At 40.9% G+C, this 26,140-nt stretch overlaps 1 protein-coding gene across 3 annotated transcripts in view; it reads left to right on the forward strand.

The window, feature by feature from the left end:
- Positions 1-26,140, forward strand: part of MYB (MYB proto-oncogene, transcription factor) — a 36,091-nt gene that overhangs the window by 2,943 nt on the left and 7,008 nt on the right. The window contains exons 3-16 of one of the 3 annotated variants that reach the window (XM_083731649.1): positions 4,931-5,048; positions 8,930-9,001; positions 9,776-9,868; positions 10,689-10,909; positions 12,654-12,888; positions 15,037-15,117; positions 15,966-16,070; positions 17,843-18,100; positions 19,175-19,534; positions 20,761-20,903; positions 21,712-21,826; positions 21,925-22,054; positions 22,983-23,089; positions 25,164-25,271. In XM_083731649.1, coding sequence (XP_083587775.1) covers positions 4,931-5,048; positions 8,930-9,001; positions 9,776-9,868; positions 10,689-10,909; positions 12,654-12,888; positions 15,037-15,117; positions 15,966-16,070; positions 17,843-18,100; positions 19,175-19,534; positions 20,761-20,903; positions 21,712-21,826; positions 21,925-22,054; positions 22,983-23,089; positions 25,164-25,271 — 2,146 coding nt within the window. Of the gene's footprint in view, positions 1-4,930; positions 5,049-8,929; positions 9,002-9,775; positions 9,869-10,688; positions 10,910-12,653; positions 12,889-15,036; positions 15,118-15,965; positions 16,071-17,842; positions 18,101-19,174; positions 19,535-20,760; positions 20,904-21,711; positions 21,827-21,924; positions 22,055-22,978; positions 23,090-25,163; positions 25,272-26,140 lie in introns of all 3 variants that reach the window. The other 2 variants (XM_083731650.1, XM_083731651.1) reach the window with 2 other exon arrangements.

Raw genomic sequence — 26,140 nt, forward strand, 5'->3', positions numbered from 1 at the left:
AAATAAATGAATAACTCGAGTCTCCTTTCAAAAGGGTGAATGGGGGTTATAGACTTGCGTTGACAACATTGCAAAAAACCAAAAAAAACTTGCATGCATGTGGAGAACCAATCCTGCAATTCCCCAGGGTTGGACTAGATGACCCTTGTGGTCTACAGCTCTACAGTTCTATGACTCATTCATACATACAAACATACATAATGTAGTATGCTGCCTTTCCATGGTTAAAACCATGCTCAAGTTGGCTTACAATATTAATAAGCCCCTGTTTATTCATTAAGCACATTAAGTTTCATTGCTTACTCCCAGCTGAAAGCAGTGGGAGTTACTGCTACTTAATATACATGGGATGGGGCTATTAGTCACTCAAATAGTGACCTAATCATAAAGGCCCAGATCCAGATAAAGGTAGTTATGACAGTTATATTGAAATCAGCAAAACTGTACTCAAAGCTGAATTAAACTGTACTCTGAGTTTCAATGGGACAAACAGCACCAGCCTATGTTTGCATATCCAGAAGCAATGCCCTCTGTTCATAAGATTCCAGCTTCATGTCTTAGTATTCCATTGGAATCCAGTCCAGCTGCTTAACGGGTTTATTAAACTACGATTCAAGGTTGCTTGCTGACCAAGGTATGTAGCTGATTTATAAACGGTAGTTAACGTTAACCATAGCATTATGTGTGAACTCAGACCTCCACATTAACTACAGTGGTACCTCAGGTTAAGTACTTAATTTGTTCCGGAGGTCCATTCTTAACCTGAAACTGTTCTTAACCTGAAGCACCACTTTAGCTAATGGGGCCTCCTGCTGCTGCCACGCCACCGGAGCCCGATTTCTGTTCCTATCCTGAAGCAAAGTTCTTAACCTGAAACACTATTTCTGGGTTAGCGGAGTGTGTAACCTGAAGCGTATGTAACCCGAGGTACACTCTACAGTTAAGGAGCTGCCACTGCCTAAAATCTAAAGTGAAGAGCTGCTCTTCCTGGCTTGTGTTTTCTTTAATGGCAGAAGAGTGTATATGTTTCAACAACTGTCTACCAGCTACCTCAGCTTTTTTTTTTAAAAAAGACAAATCTTGTTGAGTTTTTTTTTGGTGTGTGTGTGTTTTATTTGCCTAAGATCCAAGACAAACCGCTGCCTTTCGGAAATTCCCCCCAGACGTCAATTCCGCCTTTGAAATGGCAGCCCTACCATTAGCCATGGCTTTGTATTATGTGTCCTGTAATCATGCTAGCTCTGCCCCTTCCCCAGCACTGTTCTTGTTGACCAACTTGTGGAGGGTGGATGACTGCAACATGGAGCCTTCTATACTCAGATATGTTCCTTGAGTATTTTGTAGCCCTAGAAAACAGGGTTCTAAAAGGTGCAGGGATTGAACATGCTCATCCCTTTGCATGTTTCCTGATCACATTCAGAGGAGGGCTATAGCATATGACTGGTGATGGGAGTTCTCAAGCTACTTTTTGAGAAAAGGAACACAGCAGAATATCTGTTATCAGTAGCAGCCTGTGTCGTGAGGCATAGCCATGGACCTGTTCTGATATCTCTGCAGCTTCCCTGGGTGGCAGCAAGATGAAGGCTGTGCAGGCACAACCAGTGGAACCAATCTGGCATTCCTGCCAGTTTGCCTGCACAGCTCCAATCTCACTGTCACCCTACACAACCCTGTCCGAGTAAGCTCCATCTCACTGGTTTCAAGAGGGCAGCTGCACCTCATGGCCTGGCCCATTACTGTGCATTACTTATTTATTGCATCTGAACTCTGCTTCTCAGCCAGGATCGCCTCCCAAGGCAGCTTACAATTAAGCCCATAACAGGCACATAATGTAGAGATGTGTTGGTGTTGTGGAGGACAGACTGTTCTGGCCTCTGGTAATTGGTGATGCAATCACTGGGGCTTGTATCATGGAGATACCTTTAAAGCTGTAGGACTCTACCCTCAGTTTTTAGTTACTTGCTTGGCACTTGAAGATTTTTTCAAAGACCCGTAAAGTGACTCGCCATCATTTCATTTTTATGCATGGGAAATTGAGGCTGAGAACCAGGCATCGTCCCCACGGCTATGAGTGATGGCCAAGCTGCATGACCAGCAGTCCTACATGTTGTATCTGTTGCAGAAATGTGCCACTTTAGATTTATGGTTAGAGATTTAATACCAGGGCTCACCCAGATAACTTTCTCCCTGCATGTACAAAGCTAATGTGCCATGGTGAAAGGTTCTAGGGTAAGCATGGGGAGCGTTGCAGGTGGTCAGGGATGATGGGAGTTGTAGTTCAGCAGCATCTGGAGGGCCAAAGATTCCCCACAACTGTTCTAGGGTATGGTAGTGATTAATAAAACACACTAACCAGGGCTAGATATGGAGAACCTGCGACCCTTCAGATGTTGCTGGAGTGCAGCTCCCATCCTCCTTGACCATTGGCCATCCTTCCTGGGATTGATAGGAGTTGGAATCCAACAACATCTGGAGGGCCACAGATTCCCCTCCCATGAAAACATGATGTTCGATGTACCTACATTTTGAAATTGAGCGGTCTGGTAGCAGGTAGTCTGCTGATGGTGTTTTTTATCTCCAATAATGTGCCCGAGTTTGAATCCAAATTTAAGGTCACCTAAGTTGAATTCTCCATAAACAACAGTCTTAGCAAGGCTTACTTGATGAATGGCATGCAATAGTTTAGTGATGGGAGATCCTAAGACAGGGGTCACCAGCCTAGCACCTGTGGGAACCATGGTGTCCATAAATGCTTTTAATGGTGCCCCTGGGAAGGTGTGCCAAACTCTGAACATTTATTTATTTATTTATTTATTTATTTATTTATTTATTTATAGTCTCTAGCCGCCCTAGAATGAAAGTTGTGGGGCAAAATGTGCAGGTGCTTTCTGAGCAATTTCTGTGAAATGAAAGTGAGTGTGGTGTGGCCACCTTGTATCTTTTTCCTGGTACTGAGTCATATTCTCTGTTGCAGCAACACTGCAACAACATACAGCAACAACATTGGTGTATGTTTGTTTGTTTGCCTGTATGTAAAATCAGTATTGTGTGACTTCCACAATCAGGACCTGCAGGACATAGCTGACTTCCTCTGCTTAAGCATAAGGGTATTGGGGATGTCCATCGCTCCAATTTTGTGTTGTGCCACACATACCCATAGCAGTTATTTTGTGCTAGGCATCCTCAGGATGCTCTCAACATTTGAAATGTGCTCACTGGTCTAAAAAGGTTGGTGACCCTTGTCCTGAAATATGATTTGAATAGGTGACTTAGGTTTTCATGAGCAACTCTCAATTTAAGCAGATGTATCTCTGTAGTTTTCAAAATCGATTTCTGATTTTTCATATAGTAGTGTAATGTCTTTTGCATTTACCACATGCCATGTGTTCTACAGATAAAAACAATGATACATTTTTTATCTGTAGAACATCTGGCGTACGGTACATCCTTAAAGGTGAAAATTCCTTTCACCTTTATTTCAAAACTGTGTGGTAGCAGAAAAGAAAAGCTTGATACTACAGCAACTAACATGCAACCCTCAAGGCACTGCTTCTGAGTAATCCTATTTACTCTCCACCTGTGTAACTAGCTGAGGCTCCTAGCCATTAGTTCCTGTTCCGATGTTTGTCAGGATTGCTTTAATAAGCTCCCCCCCCCCCTCAAAACACATGCTTAAACTGCATCTGAGGTTTATCCCGTTCACATATCAGCATAATTAGCCATAAATCATCCATGTGTTCTTTTCTACTGCATTTACAGTTAGTATGCGGAGGTTTCAAAAGTTATGTTTATGTTATAAAGTTAGAAATGAAACATTGCACAATAGAAATGAAGTAAGGCCATTTGTGTTGCAACACACTTTGTTTTAACTTTACTGAACTCAATGGGTTAAACTGGATGTTTGTGATTGTTTCCACTCACTGCTGCCTTGGGAGAGATCTGGGTTCAATCAGCAGCTGAAAAGACCTCAGGTGGACTAGAAACAAGACAACTATTTATAATTAAGTAATGTGACTGTTCACTTCAGTGCTGTGAAGTTTTCAGATTGTGCATTTGTCCTCAAGTTATAGTTGTAGTTGGCCATGAATTGTGGGCTTGTTGGTACTGCTCTTCATTTACAAAACAGCCTGATCACTTGATGTCTGTACATTTCATTTGTTTTCAGAAGCCTTTGCCCTCTGATGTTCATTGGGTTGCTGTTCTGTGCATTTGTGCAGCCTGAGCCTGTGCATGTTTATTTGGAAGCAAGTGCCACTGAATTCATTGGGACTTACTTCCTTGTAAGGGTGTTTGGAGTTGCAGCCTTACACCTAAGTAACTGTGCAGGGGAAATGCAGCTTTCCTTGGCATCAGTCAAGTTGAACTCAGCACGGCTTCTGAATCAGTGTACATAGGATCAGGCTATTAGTCTTTTCATTATTTGACAAAGTATAGTATTGAATGTATTTCCTTTTAAAAATACCCAGCCCTTCAGCATTTATCACCTGGGAGTTGAATATGCAAGCTTCTTTATCAACTGTGTGAAAGCATAGAGCATTCTTCAAGTGATCTGGCATAAGTTGAGGATTTTGAGTATGTACTTGGGCAAAGGACACAGCCTCCGTTCTCTTTATTGTCCTAAACATTGCGTTTTAATTTGGAACCATCATTGGTTGAACAGCTGCCAAGTGTGTAATTTGCCACTGATCTAACAGTATGAGCAGGTCTAAACATGCACAGTAATAAGAAAGTTGCCAACCTTTTGCTTGTATCTGTGGATACCAAAAACAGCAGAACCAGTTCAGAATACTAGGAACAGAATGTAGAACAAAATCTTGCAGTGCAAGTTTCCAAACAGTTACCCTCATAACCTTTTAGTTTTTTGCAAATCCTGTCATTCTAAACAGCTTTGCATTTTACCCTGTTTTGTCTTTGTGCTCTGTTTCTCCAGCATATACAGCAGCGATGATGAGGATGAAGACCTGGAGGTATATGATCATGACTATGATGGTCTGCTGCCCAAGGGTGGAAAACGCCATTTAGGGAAAACACGGTGGACCCGGGAAGAGGTAAACATCTGAAAAGTTCAGGGCAGACAAATAGAAGTAGTCTTTCACACAATGCATAGATAGAATGATATAATTCAGTACTTCAGGATGTAGCAATGACCACTTAAGCTGGATGACTCTTTAAAAAGGTGAATTACACCAAACCTAAGTGAGGATAGTGTTATCAATGGCTGCTAGTTGGGATGGCTATATTATCTCCAGAAGGCGCTATACTTCTGAATAGCAGTTGTTGGAGAACATGAGTGGGAGGGTGCCATTGTGCTCAGGTTCTACGTATGGGTTTCCCATGGGCATCTGGTTGGCCACTGAGAACAGAATGCTGGACTAGAAGGGCCTTCAGTCTGATCCAGGAAGACTCCTCTTATGTTTCTTATGGATAAAATTCCTAGTCTCATTTGTCTTCGGCTTCTCCTAAGTACAAGAATAGAAGCTGCTTCCTCTTAAGAAATGTGAGCCTAGGCCTGTTAAAATTCCTTGTCAACTGCCTTGCGTAGGCCTGTACCTAGAAAGGTAGCTTTGTTTTTTTGTTCTGAAAAAGTAAATTTGAAAGCAAAGGGAAATAGCCAATTAAATCATCTGAAGATTTCTTTTTGGGGAGGGGGCTTTATAGGTGACTTCTTGGGGGGAGGGGTGGAAAGATTGTTTGGGTTATATCCAAGGAAGCTTGCACAAACATACAACATATGTTGAAGGGAAATCCTTATGACATGTATAATTAGTTTACTTCCAAAGCAGCTTGCCTGGTGGGGCGGAGTCTCAATGCTAGCTTCCCGGCAGGTGTTTCATTGCAATGCAGGTGCACCAATGGTGCCAATTGGGCACTCCTGCAGGAGCATCCACACTAGGTGCCTCATCCCTCCACCTCCTGGTAAGCAGCAGTGACGCACCTGTTGAGAAGCTAGCACTGAGCCTCTCCACCCCCACTCCTGAGAAAGCCACTTCTGGTCTACTTCATTCATTGCTACCCAGTAGTTGCTCTTATATGGTCATCGGATATTTTTGATGTAGCTATTACGGCACGGAATTGGAACAGATGAGGGACACCCAGGAGCCATGGAAGTAGGAAAAGGAAGTATGAGAAGCATTAATAGAGCCGTATTTTCTCTCCCACTTGGGAGCACAATGTGCGCGCACATACACACACACCGCCAACTCATCTTCATTGAAGGCAGCAGAGCAGCAATCACTCCATTGACTTATGTGGAAAGGGGAAGGTACTGGGATGGGGCACACCCACAATCTCCTTTTGTGTTTTAAGGCCGTATTTGTAGCCATAGCACAAGACCTATATGTGGCCAACTGGTCAACTATGCCATACAAGTTTGCAAACAGGCATGTACCTGAGCTGAAGTTATCCAGGGCCATTGAAAACGTCACTGAACATTATTTGCTCTATAAATTTATACATGGGTGGGTTGCACTGTTTCATAAGGTCAGGTCATAAAGTAATGAAGCGTGGACATACTAAGGTTGCCCTTTGGCTCTCTTTGGTTGATATCAGTGTCATCGCTTCATGTTTCTAATGGTTGCTGCACAAGGAACCAAGATAGCAATGCCTTACAGCAGATAGATGAGCAGAAACTATGGATCCTTTCTAGATGGGCCACCAACCTCCAGGCTTTGCAAGAGAAGTGATAGTGGGGTTGCTTCCATTCTCTTACTCTTTCTGTAGTCACTAATGAGAAAGGAATATATAATGAGACTGTTAAAGGGTTGGGAACTACTAATTTAGTCAGGAGCTACTAAACAAAAGCAAGTGGTGTTGAAAGGCTGGTCCCTTAACGAGAGACCTCAGAACCATTTGTTTAATACACTCCAAACCAGTAGGACCCACTGGAGTTTCTCAACAACCGAAATGCATTTCTAGAACATCAGCTCTTAAGATACTGAAGAACTATGACTATCTACCACCCAGTCTAGTTTTCAATATGTTATCTCCTTTTTGGAAAGCAATCAAGCACACTGCAACCTGGTCTCATTCCTTTCAATAGAGATTACTAATAGGTAAATGTGAATAGGATAGCAGTCTAAATGTGAGAGTTGAATACTCAGAACTAACTCCCACTGGGTGGGCTTTCCCCCAGGTAAGTGAATATAAGCCTCAGTTATTTTTTCACACTCTGTCACTCATATATTTATTTTCAGCATAAGCTTCTGTACTGGGGAAAAGAATCACTTGGCAGTATCGAGAATCATTATTTAAGCTTCCATTATTTCTGTGCAGTTCAATTTTCATAAAGCTGTTTTGGCTTGATTAACATCATGCACTGATGTTGCTATGTAAACATTAGCAGGTCATTTCCCAAATGCTTTTGTAAAAGCTTAGGCTGTTTGTTGCAGAACTCTCATTCCTCCTAAATAGCCTTTGGGGCCTAGTGTTATGCTTCCTAAACTTTCAGTAAAGGTTACTGAGACAAGACAGCAGTTCCCGAATAATTTTGCTAAATTAATGCATTTGTTGCCAGTGAGAATACTCAGAAATAGTATGGAGATTGCTGTCTTGCTGCCCAATCAACAAATTAATTAAGCCAGTACTTGAATATAATGGCAGTGGCGGGTGGGTGTCAATTAAAACATTACACCCCAACTGCAAGTGCAAAGTGTTCCTTCATGGTAGTGCTCCATGCGGTTGGTTGGCATAATTTTGGAAACCCCATTGGCCCAATTACAAAGAGTGTTGAACTTCAATGGTGAAAGCTGCATTTGAATTCCTGTTCGGCCATGGAGTTCATTGAGTGGCTTTTGGCAAGTCGCTGTGGGTGAAACTGCATGTTACGATAATGATGGGGCTGCTGCCAAGACCACCCATACATTGAATTCCCCCCTTACAGGACATTTAGTGAAAGTTGCATTATCTCACTGTCTGTTTCCCTGCCACCTTTAGCCCATCATACGGGGTAGGGAATACTAACATCAGAACGCAAGGTACATTTTATTACATGCAAAGAAAAGGACAAGCTCCACACAGGGCTGCTCTTTTCAGTGTCATTGCAATGTGTCGTTCTCAGCCTAGCTTAATTTGCTGTGTTGTTGTGAATACAAAATGTACACCAATATGTGCTAGTGGAAGGAAGGATGGAACAGAATGTTGCTGTGCAGAATTTTCCTATTCGTTGTGTAAGGTTCCTATATAACGATCATGTCATCAAACATAATGCTTTATGTTCATTCATGGCATGGCCAATAATGACATGTCAGTGGTTGGGTAGTGCACTAAGTAATTCTAAGTGAAGAGTATAGTAGGTCATACATTAGATTCAAAAAGCTGGTGGAATTGGCTGTATTAGCCTGTGATGCTGAATAAACGTACGTAGGATTGTGGCCTCATTTTATTAAGCTACTAGGAGGGGACTTTTAAAGAAGGCTGATCAATTACAGTGGAATCTTGGTTTTCGACTCCTGAAACCATTCGAAAACCAAGGGGCAGCTTCTGATTGGCTGCAGGAGCTTCCTGCACTTAAGCAGAAGCCGCATCGGACATTCGGCTTCCGAAAAACGTTCGTAAACCCAAACACTTACTTCTGGGTTTTTGGTATTCAGGAGCCGATTTGTTCGTCAACTAAGCCGTTCGAGAACCAAAGTTCCGCTGTAGTTCAACTTTGCCTTTTCTTCCATACAGTATATACTGACTGTTTAGTCTTCTGGTGCGGGCTCACAATTCCAAAATAGCAAATGACACACTATTTCAGTGAAGTTGCAAAATCTTGCTAATAGCTGGTAAAAAGTGTGCAAGATGCCCAGAACAACCAAACTAGAGATTTCCTTTTCCTCGTTGACAGATGTTATGACAATCAGCAATGCATAGTATTGACTTTTAAAACACGCACATGCACACACACAAGTCAGATGAACTTAAATCACCTTTTCTTGAAACGTATTAGGATGAGAAGCTAAAGAAACTTGTGGAGCAGAATGGCACAGAAGATTGGAAAGTTATTGCCAATTTCCTTCCTGTAAGTAGGCCTCATTTTCTGTTTATAACCACACATTTATCAGTGGGTGAAAGCAGGGGAGGTTGTTTCATAATTACAGATGGGGACTTAATACAATTATAGCAATTTGGGAGGCTTGCAGAACTTCACCATGTATACCCAACATTTAAATGTCTTTCTTTCACTTCTCATGAAATGGAGGAAGGAGAAATGTTAAAAGCCTTGGGGGGGATTTTATATACAAACAGATGGTTGGTACATCATCTATCTATCCGTCTCTCAATGGAACAAAAAAGCATCAATGCAGAATAGAAACTGGCTTTGATCTGTAGTTGCTATTGCTTATTAAGTGTGTGGTTCTGCTGGTAATTTCTGACACACTTGTTGAGAAGCAGCAGGTAAAGTTTATTATATATTCATTTTTAACGAATAGCTGGTAGGTTAGTATGCAACTATGGTATCTGTCTGCTGTCTACAATCAAAAATTAATATGAGAAGGCGCTGCAAGGTTTTTGTAGCTGAAGCTGTCATAGTGTCCAACTCTTCCTTTGGAAGATCCCCATCTCAGTTTTACCTCTATCAGTGGCCTGATCCTTGCTTGTTTTGATAGTGATGTAAGCAATAAAATGTAAAGATTTTACTTGCAGAGGCAGCATGCGTGCTGAATAATAGTGTAAATACTGCAATATCATGACTCAGAATTGCATCTGTGGGGCATTTGTTAACAAAGTTGCATTTTTTCATGCAGCTGTAGCAATTATGTAATAATTTGTTGGGGTTTTTTTTGCTTGTTAGAATCGGACAGATGTACAGTGCCAGCATCGGTGGCAGAAGGTACTAAATCCAGAACTTATTAAGGGCCCGTGGACTAAAGAAGAAGATCAGCGAGTAAGTTAACAATATTATTTTAATCTAATCGTTCCATCAGCATTAAATGTTGGGTGCAGCCAACCTACATCCACTTTGATGAAATAATACCTGTAATTTAAGTTATTTAATAATTGATCTTTACAGCCCCTAACATTTCTTCCAGCAGCACTTTAAATAATTGCTTAACTGTCCACTTGAGAGGTGGTGTAATACAGAATGGTTGAGAGACTGAGCTGCGAACCAGGAAGTCCCTGACTCGAGTCTCAGTTATTATCTCATTAGATGGCCTTAGGCAAGCCTCATGTTTTTGAGCCCAAATCCTCCCTCCCATCTTTGGGGAATACTTTGGGAATAATTATACAAGAGGTGATTCCAGGCATCCTGTTTTGTTTGCACAAAGTTTGTGGGGAGGTTAGATTATGTGGAATATTGATTGATAACTAATTCTAATCTGTGGGAACATTGTATGTTGTGTCCAGTGTGTTTTCCCCCTTTACTTTGTTTATCACAAAAGTCTGGGAGTGGATTTGTTGTGCAAGAATCTCACCCAAAATTTGTGATAGTCTGGAAATGTCATGAGGCAGCTATAATGGCAAGGCAATTAATAGGATGCCGCCTTTTCCTACTCAGCTGCCTTCTTTAGTCCCTGATAAGTTTTGCACCTATTTTTTATTCCCATTTTTCTTCCTGTATAATAATGCTGGCCTATCTAAGTTCCTGATGCACATCACAGCCCTGATCTTCCATGAAACATAAGAGAATGATTGCGTTTTCGTCCCATAGCATAACACCTGAAAGTTAGAGGTGGCACTTTACTTGTTTTTGTGCTTGTTTGAAGGTGATAGAGCTGGTGCAGAAATACGGTCCCAAGCGCTGGTCTGTCATCGCTAAGCACTTGAAAGGAAGGATCGGGAAACAATGCAGAGAGCGATGGCACAACCATTTGAATCCAGAAGTTAAAAAAACCTCCTGGACAGAGGAAGAAGATAGAATTATTTACCAAGCACACAAGAGACTGGGAAACAGATGGGCAGAAATTGCAAAGTTGCTTCCTGGACGGTAATGACAGAGAGTAGCTCTTTAAAGGAAAGACTGGGGTGGAGATGGGAGATGACTCTGTATTTTGTCGTTTTAGCAGAACAAATGCAATGCTCCTAATGAATTTTGCTCCTAATGAATGCAAGTGAGTGCATGGCCAAGCTGATGAGATCAAAGTGTTGTGCATTATTTTATAAGTTGACCAACTTTTAGCTTTAATTGTTAGGGGAAGTTTTCTAAATTGTATCTGGTCAATAGAACAGGCAGTCTGTGGAAGCTATTGGGGGTCCTCTGTGAAATAACGTCTCAGATGATTTAAGGCTGTGTGGATCTCCAGTGACACAGAAGACCTTGCCTGATAATGTTACGACGTCTTCATATGTTACAAAGACGGAAGGAAATATGTGTTCGACTCATTTCTACCATAGTATGAATTGTGTGGGGCGTGAGACTTGCTGATCTCCCATATGGAGAGTTCTACAATCCCTCTATGGAGATCCATGTCCTACTACTCCTGTAGAAGTGAGGAAAGAGGAAGCGTAACTGACCTGGCACTTCTTCTTTTTACAGTTCTGCAATGAACATAAACTTTATTTTAGATAATATTAAAGCATAATTATGAAACCATTCTAAATTAATAATGTAGTCAGATAATTATAATTATTACTCAAGCACCTAAACAGCTTTTGGAGAATGTCACACACAGACACAAATCTGTTTTTTTTTTCTTAGAGTAACACCACCACCTTCCTTTCACTGAGTATGAACACCATAGTCACATAAGCCCTAACAAGCTGTGTCCCAAGACTGGAAGTTAACTGAGGTGAAAACTAAATATGACACAGGAGATCTGTGATCAGGACCTCCCACTTCAGGCCTTGGAAATCCTTTGAAGATAAGGAAAATGATGCTCTAGGAGAGAGAGATTAACTCTTGCTTCATCTTGCCCTTTCCCAGATCTATACTCCCTCACTCCCTAAACTTATTAGATCCACCAGGGTAGGTCAGGAGAGAACACTACACTCTCGTGCTTTTTAGGCCCGCAGAACTTCCCAGCATCAAGGACTTTTGTATACATCCCTTGGATGAATCCCAATCATCTTGGGGTAACCACAAATAAAGCCCAAACCCAAGAAGAGCAAAAATGTTTGCTTCGTTGACTGTAGAACGGGTTTCGATTTTCTAGTATGTTTGCTTGGAGGGTGACCGCTTTGCATTGCCACCATGCAGCAGTGGAACGCTACAGAGTTCCTTTTGGAATGGCTGTATTTGACAAGCTTGTAGGGCTTAGTGTGTCAAGGAATCAGGAGGTTGTGCCTGTTGCGTCACATGTTAGAGGATGAGGTGCAACTGGACTGATGAATTTATCCAGGTGGGACATAATGTAAGAGAAGGGGCAGGAGGAGTTGACTTCAGAACTGAAATCAGGAATTCAGGGAGACTTGTTTGTTTTTTATGTCACTGTTTTACCTATTTAATTTTTTGCTGCCAGTTACAGAAGCAGGGCACTAATGAAATGCAGTGTGGATAGTTGCGTATTTTGACAACAGTAAAAACCCGTCTGTTGTGAGCTTGTAGCAGAAGTTCAGCCCATGTGAGCCGAATGAATTCCAATATAAGCACTATTAAAGTGCAAAGGAGATTCCTAGGTGACCATGGTAATGTTGTATGTTAACTGCTCTCTCCTGTCAGTTAACCTTAACCATTTCTGAGCATTCAATTTCATATTATTCTTTCTTCTTTATATGCCTGTGTTCTTGTGCAGAACTGATAATGCTATCAAGAACCACTGGAATTCTACGATGCGGCGAAAGGTTGAACAGGAAGGTTATCTTCAGGAGTCTTCCAAAGTCAGCCAGCCTTCAGTAGCCACAAGTTTTCCAAAGAACAACCATTTAATGGGCTTTACCCACACCCCACCTTCTGTGCAGCTGCCAACCTCCACCCCAACCCCAGCCACCAGTGACTACTCCTATTACCACATTTCTGAGACACAGAATGTAAGCTGATGGAAACAATTCAATTGGTTGACAGCTAGGTCTCCCCATCATTGAGATATTGTAACTGCCATGCATGACCATGGCAGGAATGGAGAAAGGGGGGCTAATATGATTGATACACTGCTATATCTTGCTTTTGCACGAGGTTCATTGTGGTCTCTCATCTGAAGATCTAATCAAGTTCACATGTACATAGTTTTAGCCACATTGCAGCATCAGCAGTACCCAGACCACCTGCTAGGGGTGGGAAGGATGCAAGTTAGCAATTGTCTGTAAGAGGCATAATGGCTGCGGTGCTAACTCCACTTACCTGGTGGTAAGCTCCATTGAATTCATTGGTACTTACCTCTGAGTAGGCATGGTTAGAATTGCTTGGCCTCACTCTTTTAAAACAATGAATGAGGTGTGACTGCTTGGAATTAAACCCACTGAAGTCAGTGGACATGAGTAATGTAAACCCATTTATTTCAATGGCTCTACTCTTCAGTATAGTTACATTAGATATCATTCAATGTTTTTAATTTTACAACTATGCACTCCATGAAGAGGATTGAATTCAGACAACAGTGATAGGCCTATGTAAGATAGGTGGACACGCCTATTCTCATATTTTTGTGTGAAAGCATTTTTAATAACTTAATTTTGACAAGTAGAAAGTAATAATTGAGTAGTTGTACTTCTCTGTGGGGTCTAAACCTGTAGCATTCTCCTGTTCTAGACTTCCACTCCTTTACAATTTGGCTGCAGGTGAAGTAAGTAGTTATAGCTGATAAGTTATATAGCTATAAGTCATCATAAACTCATAGTCATTATTAAGTAGATTATATTAATCTAAGATTATATGAATCTAGTTTGAACTAGATAGCCCTCAGGATCCCTTCCAACTCTACAATTCTATGATTCTATTATGTTTGTAATGTTATTATTTTATTACAGAATATAACAGTCCATATGATATATGGCAAAAACTGATAATACAGAGAGAACCCACTCAGAATTTTGCCAGTAAATACAAAATGTCAAACACTGGACCATTTGGTTGCAATTTAAACAGGTCTTCCTTTTCTTTTTAATTTTTTTATTTGTCACAGCATCTGAGGTGTCTGCTTTACAGTATTTAGCTTTTCTTGATAGCAGGAACTCACAGGGACATTCTTTCATGAGACGTATTGTAATTTTACATTGTGGACTGCCCTGAGATCTACAGATAAAGAGCAGATAATTAATCAATCAATCAATCAATCAATCAATCAATTAATTAAGTGGAAGCACATGTAGGATAATTTGGTATCCAATTTTTGTCATACTTTGTTACTGAATGATGGGTTATAACACAGACTGCTTTCTCTATATTCTTCCTCATGTTTAGATGTATGCGGAGCCATACATGCAATGGATCTGATGGTCTGTCTGTATTACAATCCACCAAGTAGTTGTAAAGGGTGGGGAAACATGTCTTGTTAGATGCCTGCTGGATTGAACCAAAGGTCCCACCTAGTCCAGCGCCCTGTTTTCAACAGTGGCCATTCGGATGCTCCTGGGAAGCCCATAAACAAGGCTTCCTTTCCTTTTCCTTCTCTGGGGCATTAAAAATCATGCTGTGGGCCTGTTATCCCCTTTTACTTTGAGATGCTTAGCCTTCAGCCCAACACAAGCGACCTTGATGCCCATCTGTCCATTTTGTTGTTGTTTATGAAATTTTGTTGTTGTTTATGAAATTAATTAGGCACATTTCTCAAGGAGGAGCCAGGAGTACAAAAGACACAATCATTCATTAATGCAATACAGAAAACCTCACAACCCCATAAAAATCATTACAATCCGGGCCTGCAAAATAATCCAGTAACCAAAAACAAATTAAAAATTAGTAATTAATAAAACAGCAATAGATGGTTGGGAGGGTGTTATTGGTTGATCAATGGATCACTATAGTTTGAGAATTCCTAAAAGGGTTACTGAACTTGTTGCATTTAAAATGAGATACCTCTTTTATTTCAAGGAGGTAGAAAGATTGGCATAAGAAGTACTGTGTGTGTGTGTGTGTGTGTGTGTGTGTGTGTGTGTGTGTGTGTTACTTAAGCCCATCACATTATTGAGAAGTGTGTGAACAGCATGATTAATTTGGGCTCTCTTTGTCTTTCGGTCTAGGTCTCTTCTCAGATCCCATATCCAGTAGCACTTCATGTAAATATTGTTAATGTTCCCCAGCCAGCTGCTGCAGCTATTCAGGTAGATAAATTTTAAAACCATTTCAGGGATCCATTTGCCATACATTTCATATGCAAGTTACATGCAAATACCTTAACCTGCCAAAAAATAAAATCAGACAAAGGCACAGCTCTTTTAACAAAGTAAATGATAGAGAAGGGCCTGGGCAGCCATGTTTCTAGCAATTTGGGTGCCAGCCTTGAGAAGACACACACTCTCCTCACAACTCCTTTGCTTCCTGGAGCAAATTCTCCCCCACCTTGGTGTCCGAGCAGATTGTCATCATGGTTTTCAGCTTAGGGCTAAACATGGGTTTCCCTTTCTAAAAATCTGAAGGCCACAGATTGGCGTGGATTTCAAATCCTGGTTTTAGAGTAACCCTTGGTTAGCTTTCACCAGAGTCAACTTTGCTGAAGGTGAACTTGCAGTTTAGGAGGAGAGGGTATCAAGTGCTCCAAGAAAGGAAGTAAGGGCACACGTTCCTGAGAAAGGCTTCCAGTTTGCTTACCACAGTTAGCGGCTACCCAGTGCCTTTGTTTGCACGCTGGCAGAAAGAAGTTGTATCAGGGTGAGGAGGTCTACTCATTTCTTTAAAAAGGTGGCCAGGGAAAGTGATCTGGAATGGTTTCTTAGGTTCCCTAGTTTGGTATGCAGGAGGCATCCAGAAAATAGGTATTGTGTTCTGCACTTTAATACCTGTGCAAAAAAAATAAAATTAAGCGGAGGTTCCAGGGTTTTTTGTCCAGTGAAGGAGCCTCTCAGGCGAATTTGCCTGCGATTCTGCAAGGCCGCAAGCCATTGTCATCGTCGTAAACTGCAGCATCCAACCCGGCCTTTACCTTCTCTTTTCCCTTAACTCTTAATTGCAGAGACACTATAATGATGAAGACCCTGAGAAAGAAAAACGAATAAAGGAATTAGAGTTGCTACTAATGTCGACTGAGAATGAACTGAAAGGGCAACAGGCATTACCAGTAAGAATGTCACTGTGTGCTTGGACGGAGGGATAGCAGCTTTACCCCAGTGCTTCTCTTCCCCCCCTTTTCCCCTCCCCCTCTTCTTCTGACACTAATCAAGGCTCTATATTTCCATTTGAAGAGGACGAGACATTGCTCTCCACCCCCCATAAGCATTTGCTTGTCTTCCCCCCCCCCATCTCCAAATTACAGTGGTGCACTAATTCCACCATGTTTGCTTTTATGTGAAAATGGACTGCTATTTAAAAAAAGAACAGCAACAATCAGTTCCCGTCAGGTTTTATCCTGAGGGGACATCTTTGTTTCTGAGAACTTCTGAACACTGTGCATAATGAAAATGTAGTGCCTGGTTCTTGGTTTTCTTCTCTTTCTCTCTGCGCTGTATTCCTCACCTTCAGCTATATGTTGCACTCCTGGCCTGTGATCCTCAAGCCATTGCAGCCGGTCTTGCTCACTCTTTTCGGCAAATGTGGCACAAGTCAAGTCCAGAGTACGTCACATACCTCTGCTCTAAAGAGTGCTACTTGTATGTATTCAGAACCTCACCCCTGCTCCAAAGCTTGAAGTGGCTTCCCCTCCAGCTTGCAAAGTCAGTGAGCAATGCTGCATGGAAGGGGGCAGGCAGGGTGTGTCTCTCTGCACTGGCCACACCACTGGGCCTGTCTCCTCCGTTCCAGAATGCCACAGAATCCTCCTCCCGGGGCCACTTGTGCCACATGCCCTGCAAGTTGGGAATACGTAGTCTTGAATTGGCGTTGGGAAGACAGGACAATTGCTCCAGACCAAATGGTTTGGGAATCACAGCCCAAATAAGGTCCATTTTATTTGTTTTTATGCATGTTTGGTAATGTTTCTCTGAGGAAAGTTAGATTCTATAACTGCATGTATGAAACCCAGAGCTGGCTATTACTGAATTTGTATATGTAATAAAATTAATACGGTAACTGCAGAAAAAATAAAAACCTGGGTGATAGCCAGCAGGAAACATCCACGTCTAATTAATTCATATTAATAATTAATTCATTTTCTAGTTAATGGGGGGGGGACACAACCGTGTGCATGAAATGTTAGTTTGGCCACTTCTAATTTTTAGTTGAAGTTTTGCAATGCCTTCTCTTGCATGGTTATGCTGCAAAGAGACTTCTGTTAATTTGCTCTTCTGCTTTCCTAACCGCGTTGATTTTACAGCCTTTTCATTGCATTGGTGTAAGCTGTAGCACTAGTCAGAGATAGGGCAAAGATGAGGGGAGGTATATCAAAAATAAGTAACTGGTATTAATCTAAATCCGCAAAGACCAATGGAAAAGTTGCCAGTGACTTCAAACGTGATGTGGAATTCAAAATCTAAATCCATAAGGTACAGATAAGACCGAGTTTTGCACTAGGGAAATCTTGCAATTTCCTTACTTTGCACAGGGAAGGAAAAACAGATTTGTGCACTCACAGACTTTGGAAGAAGAGTGTTTGCATGTAGCTGTATTGCTTGTTATACTGTAGATACTGGCCCAGGATGCAGAGTTGATGCACAAGATGAGGTAATGCCAAAATGAAAGCTATAAATTTATTACCCTTTCAAACAAGCTCTTGCTGCACTGATGAAAGGAAACATCTTGACAACTGTTTCATGGGCATTAAGTGCTTAGATGATGCAACTACTTTTATCTTTTCCTTCAACAGCCATCCAATACCTTGTGCAATTTCTTTGCTAAGTTCCTTCTGCCTCTTTTTTCTCACACCCTCTTTACCGCCCCCCCTCCCCCTTCCTTTAGACACAGAACCACACGTCAGATTACCCAGGATGGCACAGCACCGCAATTGCAGACAGTACCAGAACTAGTGGTAACAGTGCGCCCATTTCCTCTTTGGGGGAGCATCATCATTGTATTCCATCTCCACCAGTGGATCATGGCTGCTTGCCGGAAGAAAGTGCATCCCCTGCAAGGTGCATGATTGTTCACCAGAGTAACTTCCTGGATAATGTTAAGAATCTCTTAGAATTTGCGGAAACGCTTCAGCTGATAGATTCCGTAAGTAGAATGGTCATCTTCTAAGGTGTGGCTGGTATAAGGACTGGAGTCATATGCTATTTCTATATCAGTTTGTTTTCTTACATTCTGTCTGTCTTGTTTGCTTTGTTGCTGAATAATCCCATATCCAGGGTAAACTTTCACCATGACCACCTTTAGTACAGTTGGTTTTTGTTTTGTTTTTTGCTGCACATTTACAACTTACAACCCAGTCCTATGCAAGCTTACTTGGAAGTAAGTCTCGTTTAAATAGACGGGCTCTTATTTCTGAATAAACGTGGTAGGATCCGAGCATTTAGCCCTAGCTTGTTGTTTGTGGCCTCCCAAAATTTATCAAGCGCAGGTAAACATTTGCACGTAACATGCATGTATAGAATCATTATTGTTAGTGTTTTCAGGTTGCTTGTATATTAACCTGCAAAGGATAAATTTATTCTAAGTGAGCTGGCATATTTAAAATTATTCCTAAATATGTTGTGCCTTTTAACAGTGAATTCATACTGTACATTACAAAACACACACAACTCTATGTGTATTTTTAGTTCCATTTCAAGTGACTGTACACTTCTGTGTACCTTCCTGGATCCCTCCTTTTTTGTGAAACACACATTGCATTAATGATTTTCTTCTACAAAAACTTCAAGAAATCACACGTCATTTTTGAAGATTCTAAGTCTTTCGTGTAGAAATTCTAAGACTGACATAGGGCTATTTAAAAAGTATGGGCTGAAACCAAACATTTGGCAAAACATATTCATTATGACAGCATCACCTGCTCGACTGTATCCTTTTCACTTAAGAATCCTACCTCCTTAATAAAGCAGATGGGTGACAGACTGTAACAGAGTGGTAAGGGAGGGGGAGAGTTGCTTCTTTTAGGAATCCACCATTAGGATAGTTTTCATTTGGGAAAGACTGAAACTGGGTCAAAATGACTTAAAAATGAGGAACAGTGGCTCCTTTACTTTGTTTCTCGTTTACTAAAGTTGTTATGTTAGTGCTATACTTTTTTTATCCAATGAGAGGGCATCGTACACTGTCTCATAGATTCGTGACTTCCCCCATTGTTTTTAGGATCCTTCATCATGGGGTGATCTCAGCAGTTTTGAATTCTCTGAAGAAGCAGACACCTCGCCTAGCCGAGCTCCCTCTGCCAAAGCCCCACAGCTTCAGCAAACAGAGGCCAGTGCATGTAGGCCTGAAGGACACCCTCTCTCAAACCTGAGCAAAGCCATGTTGAGTCAGGATTCCCTTGCCTTGCCCAAGTCCTTGGCTGGCTCAAAATGTGGCACAGCTCCGTTGGTGTTTCTGCGCACAAAGAGAGGGCATCCCAGCCACTTAGCCAGTGGCCATAAGTCCTTCATACTTGCTGATGTCAGGAGCTCAACTCCTAAGCGCTCCCCTGTCAAAAGCCTGCCATTCTCTCCCTCGCAGGTAGAGCAAGATTTCTGCACAGATTTTACTAATCCTCAAAAGTCAGCAAGGTGTTAACAACATAGGAGAACTAATCATTGGAACGAATGACTAATTCCTGTTGCACTCACTGATTGCTCTCCAATTTTTAATTTGCTCATAGCTTACTCTTCACCATGGAGTTTAGACTGCCAACAATCTGACTGATAAATTTGCTTTTCTCTTGTGTGTCTTATTCTTGGTGGTTTTCAAGGGGGTAGCGGTTTGTTTGCTTTGCTCTTGTTTGTCATTCCTTCAGCTATCAGAATTTAACATTTCTGTTTCCTGTAACCATTTTTTCTTACCCCATACTTTGCACATTTGGGTTCACTGACTCCCTAAATTTACACTAAACAGACAATGGTGTCCAAATTATGTTGCAAACTAACAAGTGATTTAAAATAAATGATTATTTGAAAACATTTTTGAACAGTAAGGTGTGAGTTACAAACTACTTGATATATTTAAGGTATATGCATCTCATTGAATGGACTAAACAGATTAAGAGGACGTGAATTGGTTTAAGTGGCTTGGGGACTTCTGCTTAAACATGTAGATTTGAAACAACAACATGTTGAGTTAATGACAGTCATTACTGCTAATGAAGTTTATTTCCTAAATTCTGCAGTAGCAGCCCTTTTTCAGCGAATTAAATATTTACATCAAAATAGTAATTTTGATAATCTCTGTGCAACTTTTACTTTCTGTTCTGTGAAAGTAAAACAATCAGTTTTAATGGATAAAATAGGAACATTTATTTTTTTAAAAACAATCTAGTTGCCATATTTCATGCTACAAGGTTCAGTGGGTGGTATCTTTACTTATTTGGAGTGGACCCGTTGAAATAATTGAAGTCAAGTCCATAAATTTCATTGGCTGTACTCTGCTCATGACCTAGGCAGACGTCACCCAGTACTTCTCATGAACCAAGAAGGTTCTTTCATATTATTAGACATTCTTTGCAAAGACAAATAAACTCAGTGAGGTAAAATAAATACTTGTTTCTATAAATAATCTTGTAACAAAACCAAAGGAATATATTTGTGTAGGCCAAACACTAGAAATGTGAAACTTTACTTTGGGTGTATCGCAACCAAAATACTCACTGCCACACAACATGACGCTGCTGTTGATACAGTTTCACTGTAAGTTCGTGGAAGAAGCACTCCTGTTAACTGAGATTCCCTCTCTTTTTTCAATATTTGCAGTTCTTGAACACCTCATCAAGCCAAGAAAGCCTGGACCTGGACAATCCAACTTTAACTTCCACTCCCCTCTGTGCTCATAAACTCACTGTTACAGCACCTCTTCACAGAGACCAAGCATTTAAGATACAGAAGGAGAATAATATGTAATTTCTCTTGCTTTATTTTTTTTTTAAAAATGCACTTTTGCCATATTACTATAACAGCTAAAATAGGCTACGAACATGCATCTTGATTTCTTTCACCCTGATCCAGAGTTTGTTGGGTTTTGGTTGGGCACACAGAGCTTCTCTGTAAGTAAGCATCCCATTCATTTCAGTGGAGGGCAGCTAAGCATTGTCCATTTGGAGCTGCTCCTTCCATTGACATGAATGAGGAGGCCAGATGTGTAGGGTAGCTTTTGAACTAGTGTGGTGGCCACTAGGTCAGTTGTTCCTACCATATTATAGTGGAACTCCTTCTGGGCGCATATAATTAGAACAAAAGCAAAGCCTGCTAGGTTAGGCCAGGGGCCCAGTATCTTGTTCCCACAGTGGCCATCCATACTTGTGGGGAACCTACAAGTGGGACCTGAGCAGAAGACCTCTCTCTCCTGTAGTTTCCAGCAATGTGCTCATAAGAATTCTGCCTCCAGCTGTAGCCACTGTTAGCCATATCATCCATGAATTTGTCCAGTCCTCTTTTAAAGCCAACCAAATTGCACTCTGCACCCATCATCATTATTCCTAAGTGCTTGAAGCGGTTCGTGGACATTATTTCAGCAGTGCCCACAGCGCCCCTGAAATACATGCCCTCATTATTATCCCCATAGCGCACGTGGCTGTTTGAAACATAGAACTTTGCAGTACACAAGTCAACCTTTTAATGTGACGCTACTGTAAACTTATATTTCAACAAAAAGATTCAAACTACTTCCTAATTTCTGTTTTACCCACCCCCCTTTTGTGGACTCAGCTTCAGAACTCCAGCTATCAAAAGATCAATATTGGAGAGCTCTCCAAGAACTCCAACTCCATTTAAAAATGCACTCGCAGCTCAAGAATTCAAATATGGACCCTTGAAAATGCTGGTAAGAAGGGAGGGAAACCGTGATAAAAATTGGATTTATATAAGGATGATAAGAAGAGTTTTGTGTTGTTTCATTGCATACTTATTTTTCGTTTTTAGCCTCAGACACCAGCTCACCTTGCAGACGATCTGCAAGATGTTATCAAACAAGAGTCTGATGAAACTGACATTGCTTCTGGCATATGTGAAAATGGATCCCCTTTGTTGAAGAAAATCAAACAGGAGGCAAGTTAAACAATATTTATCTAAGACCACTTAAAACTGGGCTCACATTGCCCAGAAGTGTCTTAAATTGATTCACTTACTCTGGCGAGAAGCCAATTTTGCCATGTTTTAATTTTAAAGATCATCAGGAGCTGGATCAGATTGTTCAAATATTTCCTCAATCTTAAATTTTTGTAAGCAAACAGATTAGGTGAACCATAATGTCACAGAAACAGTACAGTAAGCCTGCCACTTGCATGCATTTAACTTGTGTGCATTCAGCTTCATGCGCATGGCAAATAATAAAATGGGGGTGACTTTGGCCGTCTATCCGCCATTGAACTTAATGGGTTTTGACTATACTCCATTTTGGTTTTGGGTGCGATCCCTGGAATGTAACACCTGCGTAAGTTGTGGTCCTACTGTCCTGTCATTTCTGTCTTTCAGAGAAGGCCATTGCTTCCACAGCAAAAATTATACAATTGGTGCCTGATTTTTATATGTTGAGAATAGATTACCCTGGTCCTTACATACAACAAACTCTGTCGAGCCTTGTAAACCACTAATTTCAAAAATTTCATACTCTCTGGCTTTAGAGGAATTCTCAGGAACAAGAAAGTTCATCAGTGAAGCCTTGCAAATCTTTTACATAATGTAAAAAGACTACAATTTTTCATTGATGGCCCCAATAAGAACTTAGTTGCAGTCTAGATTTCCAGGAGCTTAAATTATTGTTTAAATTGTTTTTTTATTTGAATTAATCCTGAATGTCAGAACTTAATGTTATGTCATACAGAGAGTGACTTTTCAAGAACTAATATACACTGACAAAACTAAATTGCGATGTAGGCCAACTTTATTTGGAAATAACAATTACAGGTACTGCTAAATAGGGATAAAGTAAGTCAGTTGTTGAGATTTGAAACATAGCTCTGCTTTCTGCTGATAGGTAGAGTCTCCCACAGGCAAAGCAGGAAACTTCTTTTCCTCAAACCATTGGGAAGCGGAAGGGCTGAACACACAGCTGTTCACACATGTGTCCACTGTGGAAGATGTGCCGGTATGTATTAAGCTATGAATCTTGCGTTATTTGTTATTTTTTTGTGACATGGCATATTTGGAAGCTGTGGTAAATAAGCAGATACAGCTCAGGAGCCACATCTGTCTCACCAAGATGTTTCCTCTGACCATGTCACCAGGCTGCTGTTGTGGGCTGATTTGTCTGCAAAATGGGTAATTCTGCAGGAAAGGGTTGGAAAACCTTTCCCCAGAGAAAATGCCTTAGGTAGAGCCACTTGTTGCTAATACCTTATCCCCCCCCCTTCTGAAATTCAAGTAGTAAAAAAATGTACAGCCTACGATACGTGGAAATCTTCTTGTTTTTAACTAAAGGCATGTTTAATACTCCCGTTATAATGAACAGGACACTAAAACACTTAACTTTGGTTTGAAAATCATTAAATATATGCACTTAATTTGGGCTGGATTGTGCCCAAACATTTTTCACCTTAAGTTCACCAGTTTTTCTTTATATTGTATATATAAAAGCACTGTGCTGGTACAGAGTGCACTTTAGGTTATGTAAAAAGCTGAGCCAAAGTTCTGCTCATAATTGGATCACTGAAGTGTTTGCTGAAGTCAGTGGAATCAGTGAAATGTTTACTTTCTTTGCCCAACACCCTTTGTAAATGGCATAATTTCATTTTTAATATAAATGGGATTAGAACACAATATAGTCCAATTGCTACATGCTTGTACTTAAGCCGATTTACTGCTATTTAAATTTTATTTCTCACTGTTCCCTTAAAGTGACTGGTACCAGATTTAGCCTTGCGTGTTTTCAGTTTTACTGGGCTGTGTGAGTCAGACTGCATGTTAATACTGTCAACTAAAGCACAAGGAAATTCCCACTTTAGTATGCATGTCATTCTGATCCTTTCAATGCAGTGTGCTGCTTAGCTGTTCACGTTAAGCTTAGCTTAAGTAGTTTGCTGAAAATAAACCTTACATCACTATGATTTCTCTTTTAAGAATCTGACAGCCCTATCCTATGCTTCTTTAATCGGAACTAAATAAGTTATATTCTGGAGAATATAGATATAGATTGATAAATCACCTTTGTGGGATGAGTTAATAAAGAATTAGCTGGATCCCTAGATCCAAAGCACAGAACTAAACACACTCTCCAGCAAGAGAGAGCCTTAAAATCACAGAATCATGCAGCTCAGTGAAGTGTGGGGAATATAAGCTGTTAGACCCTTTCAATATCCTGCTTAGTCCTCTTACAGTGCTTCCCTTCTCTAACCCTCTCACAATGAACCGACCACACTGGTAGTAAGTTTAAATGCTTTACTTACAAACTCCAAAGGTCAGATTCATGAGTTATTCCATGCAGCAGCAAGAAGAACACAGGTAGAAAATTATTGGGTTACAAAAAACAGAAAAATATTTCTGAGCACACAGTCTGGGCTCGAATTGGTCAAGTCCGGACCAATGTGCCTGGTCAGCGTCACATGGTGGAAGAGACCAAACAAAGGAAGGGTCACTTCCTTCTTCACTGGAGGTGAGGGAGCGTGACCTGAGTCTACGAATAGAGTTCTGTGGTCTCAGTCCCTTCATGCATTAACTAGCCCTAAGCTTGCCAGTTATATTTGGCTACAATTTCCCACATTCTGCTGAGTTGAAAGGGGCTTAATGCTCAACAAGGGCATGCAGTTTGGTGTTTCTGGAGGGTAAGATGTTCTCTGAAAACTCTTAGGCCATTATTTATCATTTCTGCCTGTTCACTGATACAGTACTTGTTGCCTCTCTCAGCAGCTGCTCCAAAACAACATTTCCCTTTTAACTGTCTCTTTTTCATGTTGTGTATGTAATGTCATGACTCAGTATAACCAATCAGACTTGGTTATATGACCTCACCACGATTGCCAATTCAGAAATGCACACAGAACAAAATCACATTGGAACTTCCTTCCAAGTGATTGTTCTAGGATCAGGCTGTGACAATGCATAGCAACATCTTGTACCCAAGTTACTGTTTTAAATGACTGAAATTAAAGCATAGAAATAATGTATTCAGCATATTCATTCATTCTTCCTTTTCAATTACCTCTATTTTTTTACTGTTTCATCAGAATCTACTTACCAGTTCTGGTTTAAAGATGCCTGCATCAGAAGAAGAGGACAATACTCATAAATTATTTGCATTACATAGAAATAGGTCATCAGTTAGCCCACTTCAGGTAAAATTTGCCTTTAAAAATTATTTGCAGTATACGATGATTCCTTGCACAATAATAGTACATATGTTTAGATTACTATTGGATGCGGTTTTGTTTGCTGACTATAAAACTCAATGAAAAAAGCTGTACAGAAAGCAGAAGAGCTGACCTGACATTTTGATACGCTGGTTCAAAGGTGGCATTCCTTTTTCTGCAACCTGGAAAAAAATGGTTTGTCAACATGTAAACAGAATGGAAGACACAGATGTTATTCCCTCCTATTGCCATTACAGACTTCATTTTTGTAGCGGTGAAGCATGCTCTTTTACATATTGGTTTCCTTGGACTGATCATTATAATTGGCTATTGTAAGTATGAATTTCAGCAAAGTTCCACAAGGCAGTTCAATGGAAAGTCAAGATTTTGACAGAAGGGCAGGAAGGAAAAGTTGCCACGCCTACAGAAGGGCCTTGATTTCAGTGGTAGGACATTGATGTGCTTTGCATGCAGAAGATCCCAAGTTCAGACCCTTTTATCTCCCATGACAAAGGTGGGATAAGGCTGGGAAAGGCATCTCTCTGAAACCTTGGAGAGCCATTGCAGAATAGACAAAACAGCTAGAAGGTTCAATGGTCTGGCCCAGTGTAAGGTTGTTTCCTGTGTTTAGCTATGAAGAAGGTAAGGTTAGTTACTAAGAACCAAAAGAGAACCTAAATTGAGCCCTGCTGGATCATGCTGAAGATTCTCCTTGGCCTGCATTCTCCTTCCCAGTCGTGGTGAACCAAAAACCCTTGGGAAGCCCTCAAGCAGAGAGCAAAAGTGCACTAGGCCTCTCCAGTTATTGTTTCCCAGTAAAAGTGCACTTGAGGGAGATCAGTTTCTTGGGTTTA

Source organism: Podarcis gaigeae (genome assembly GCF_964106915.1).
Source record: "Podarcis gaigeae genome assembly, chromosome: 3".
Lineage (NCBI taxonomy): Eukaryota > Metazoa > Chordata > Lepidosauria > Squamata > Lacertidae > Podarcis > Podarcis gaigeae.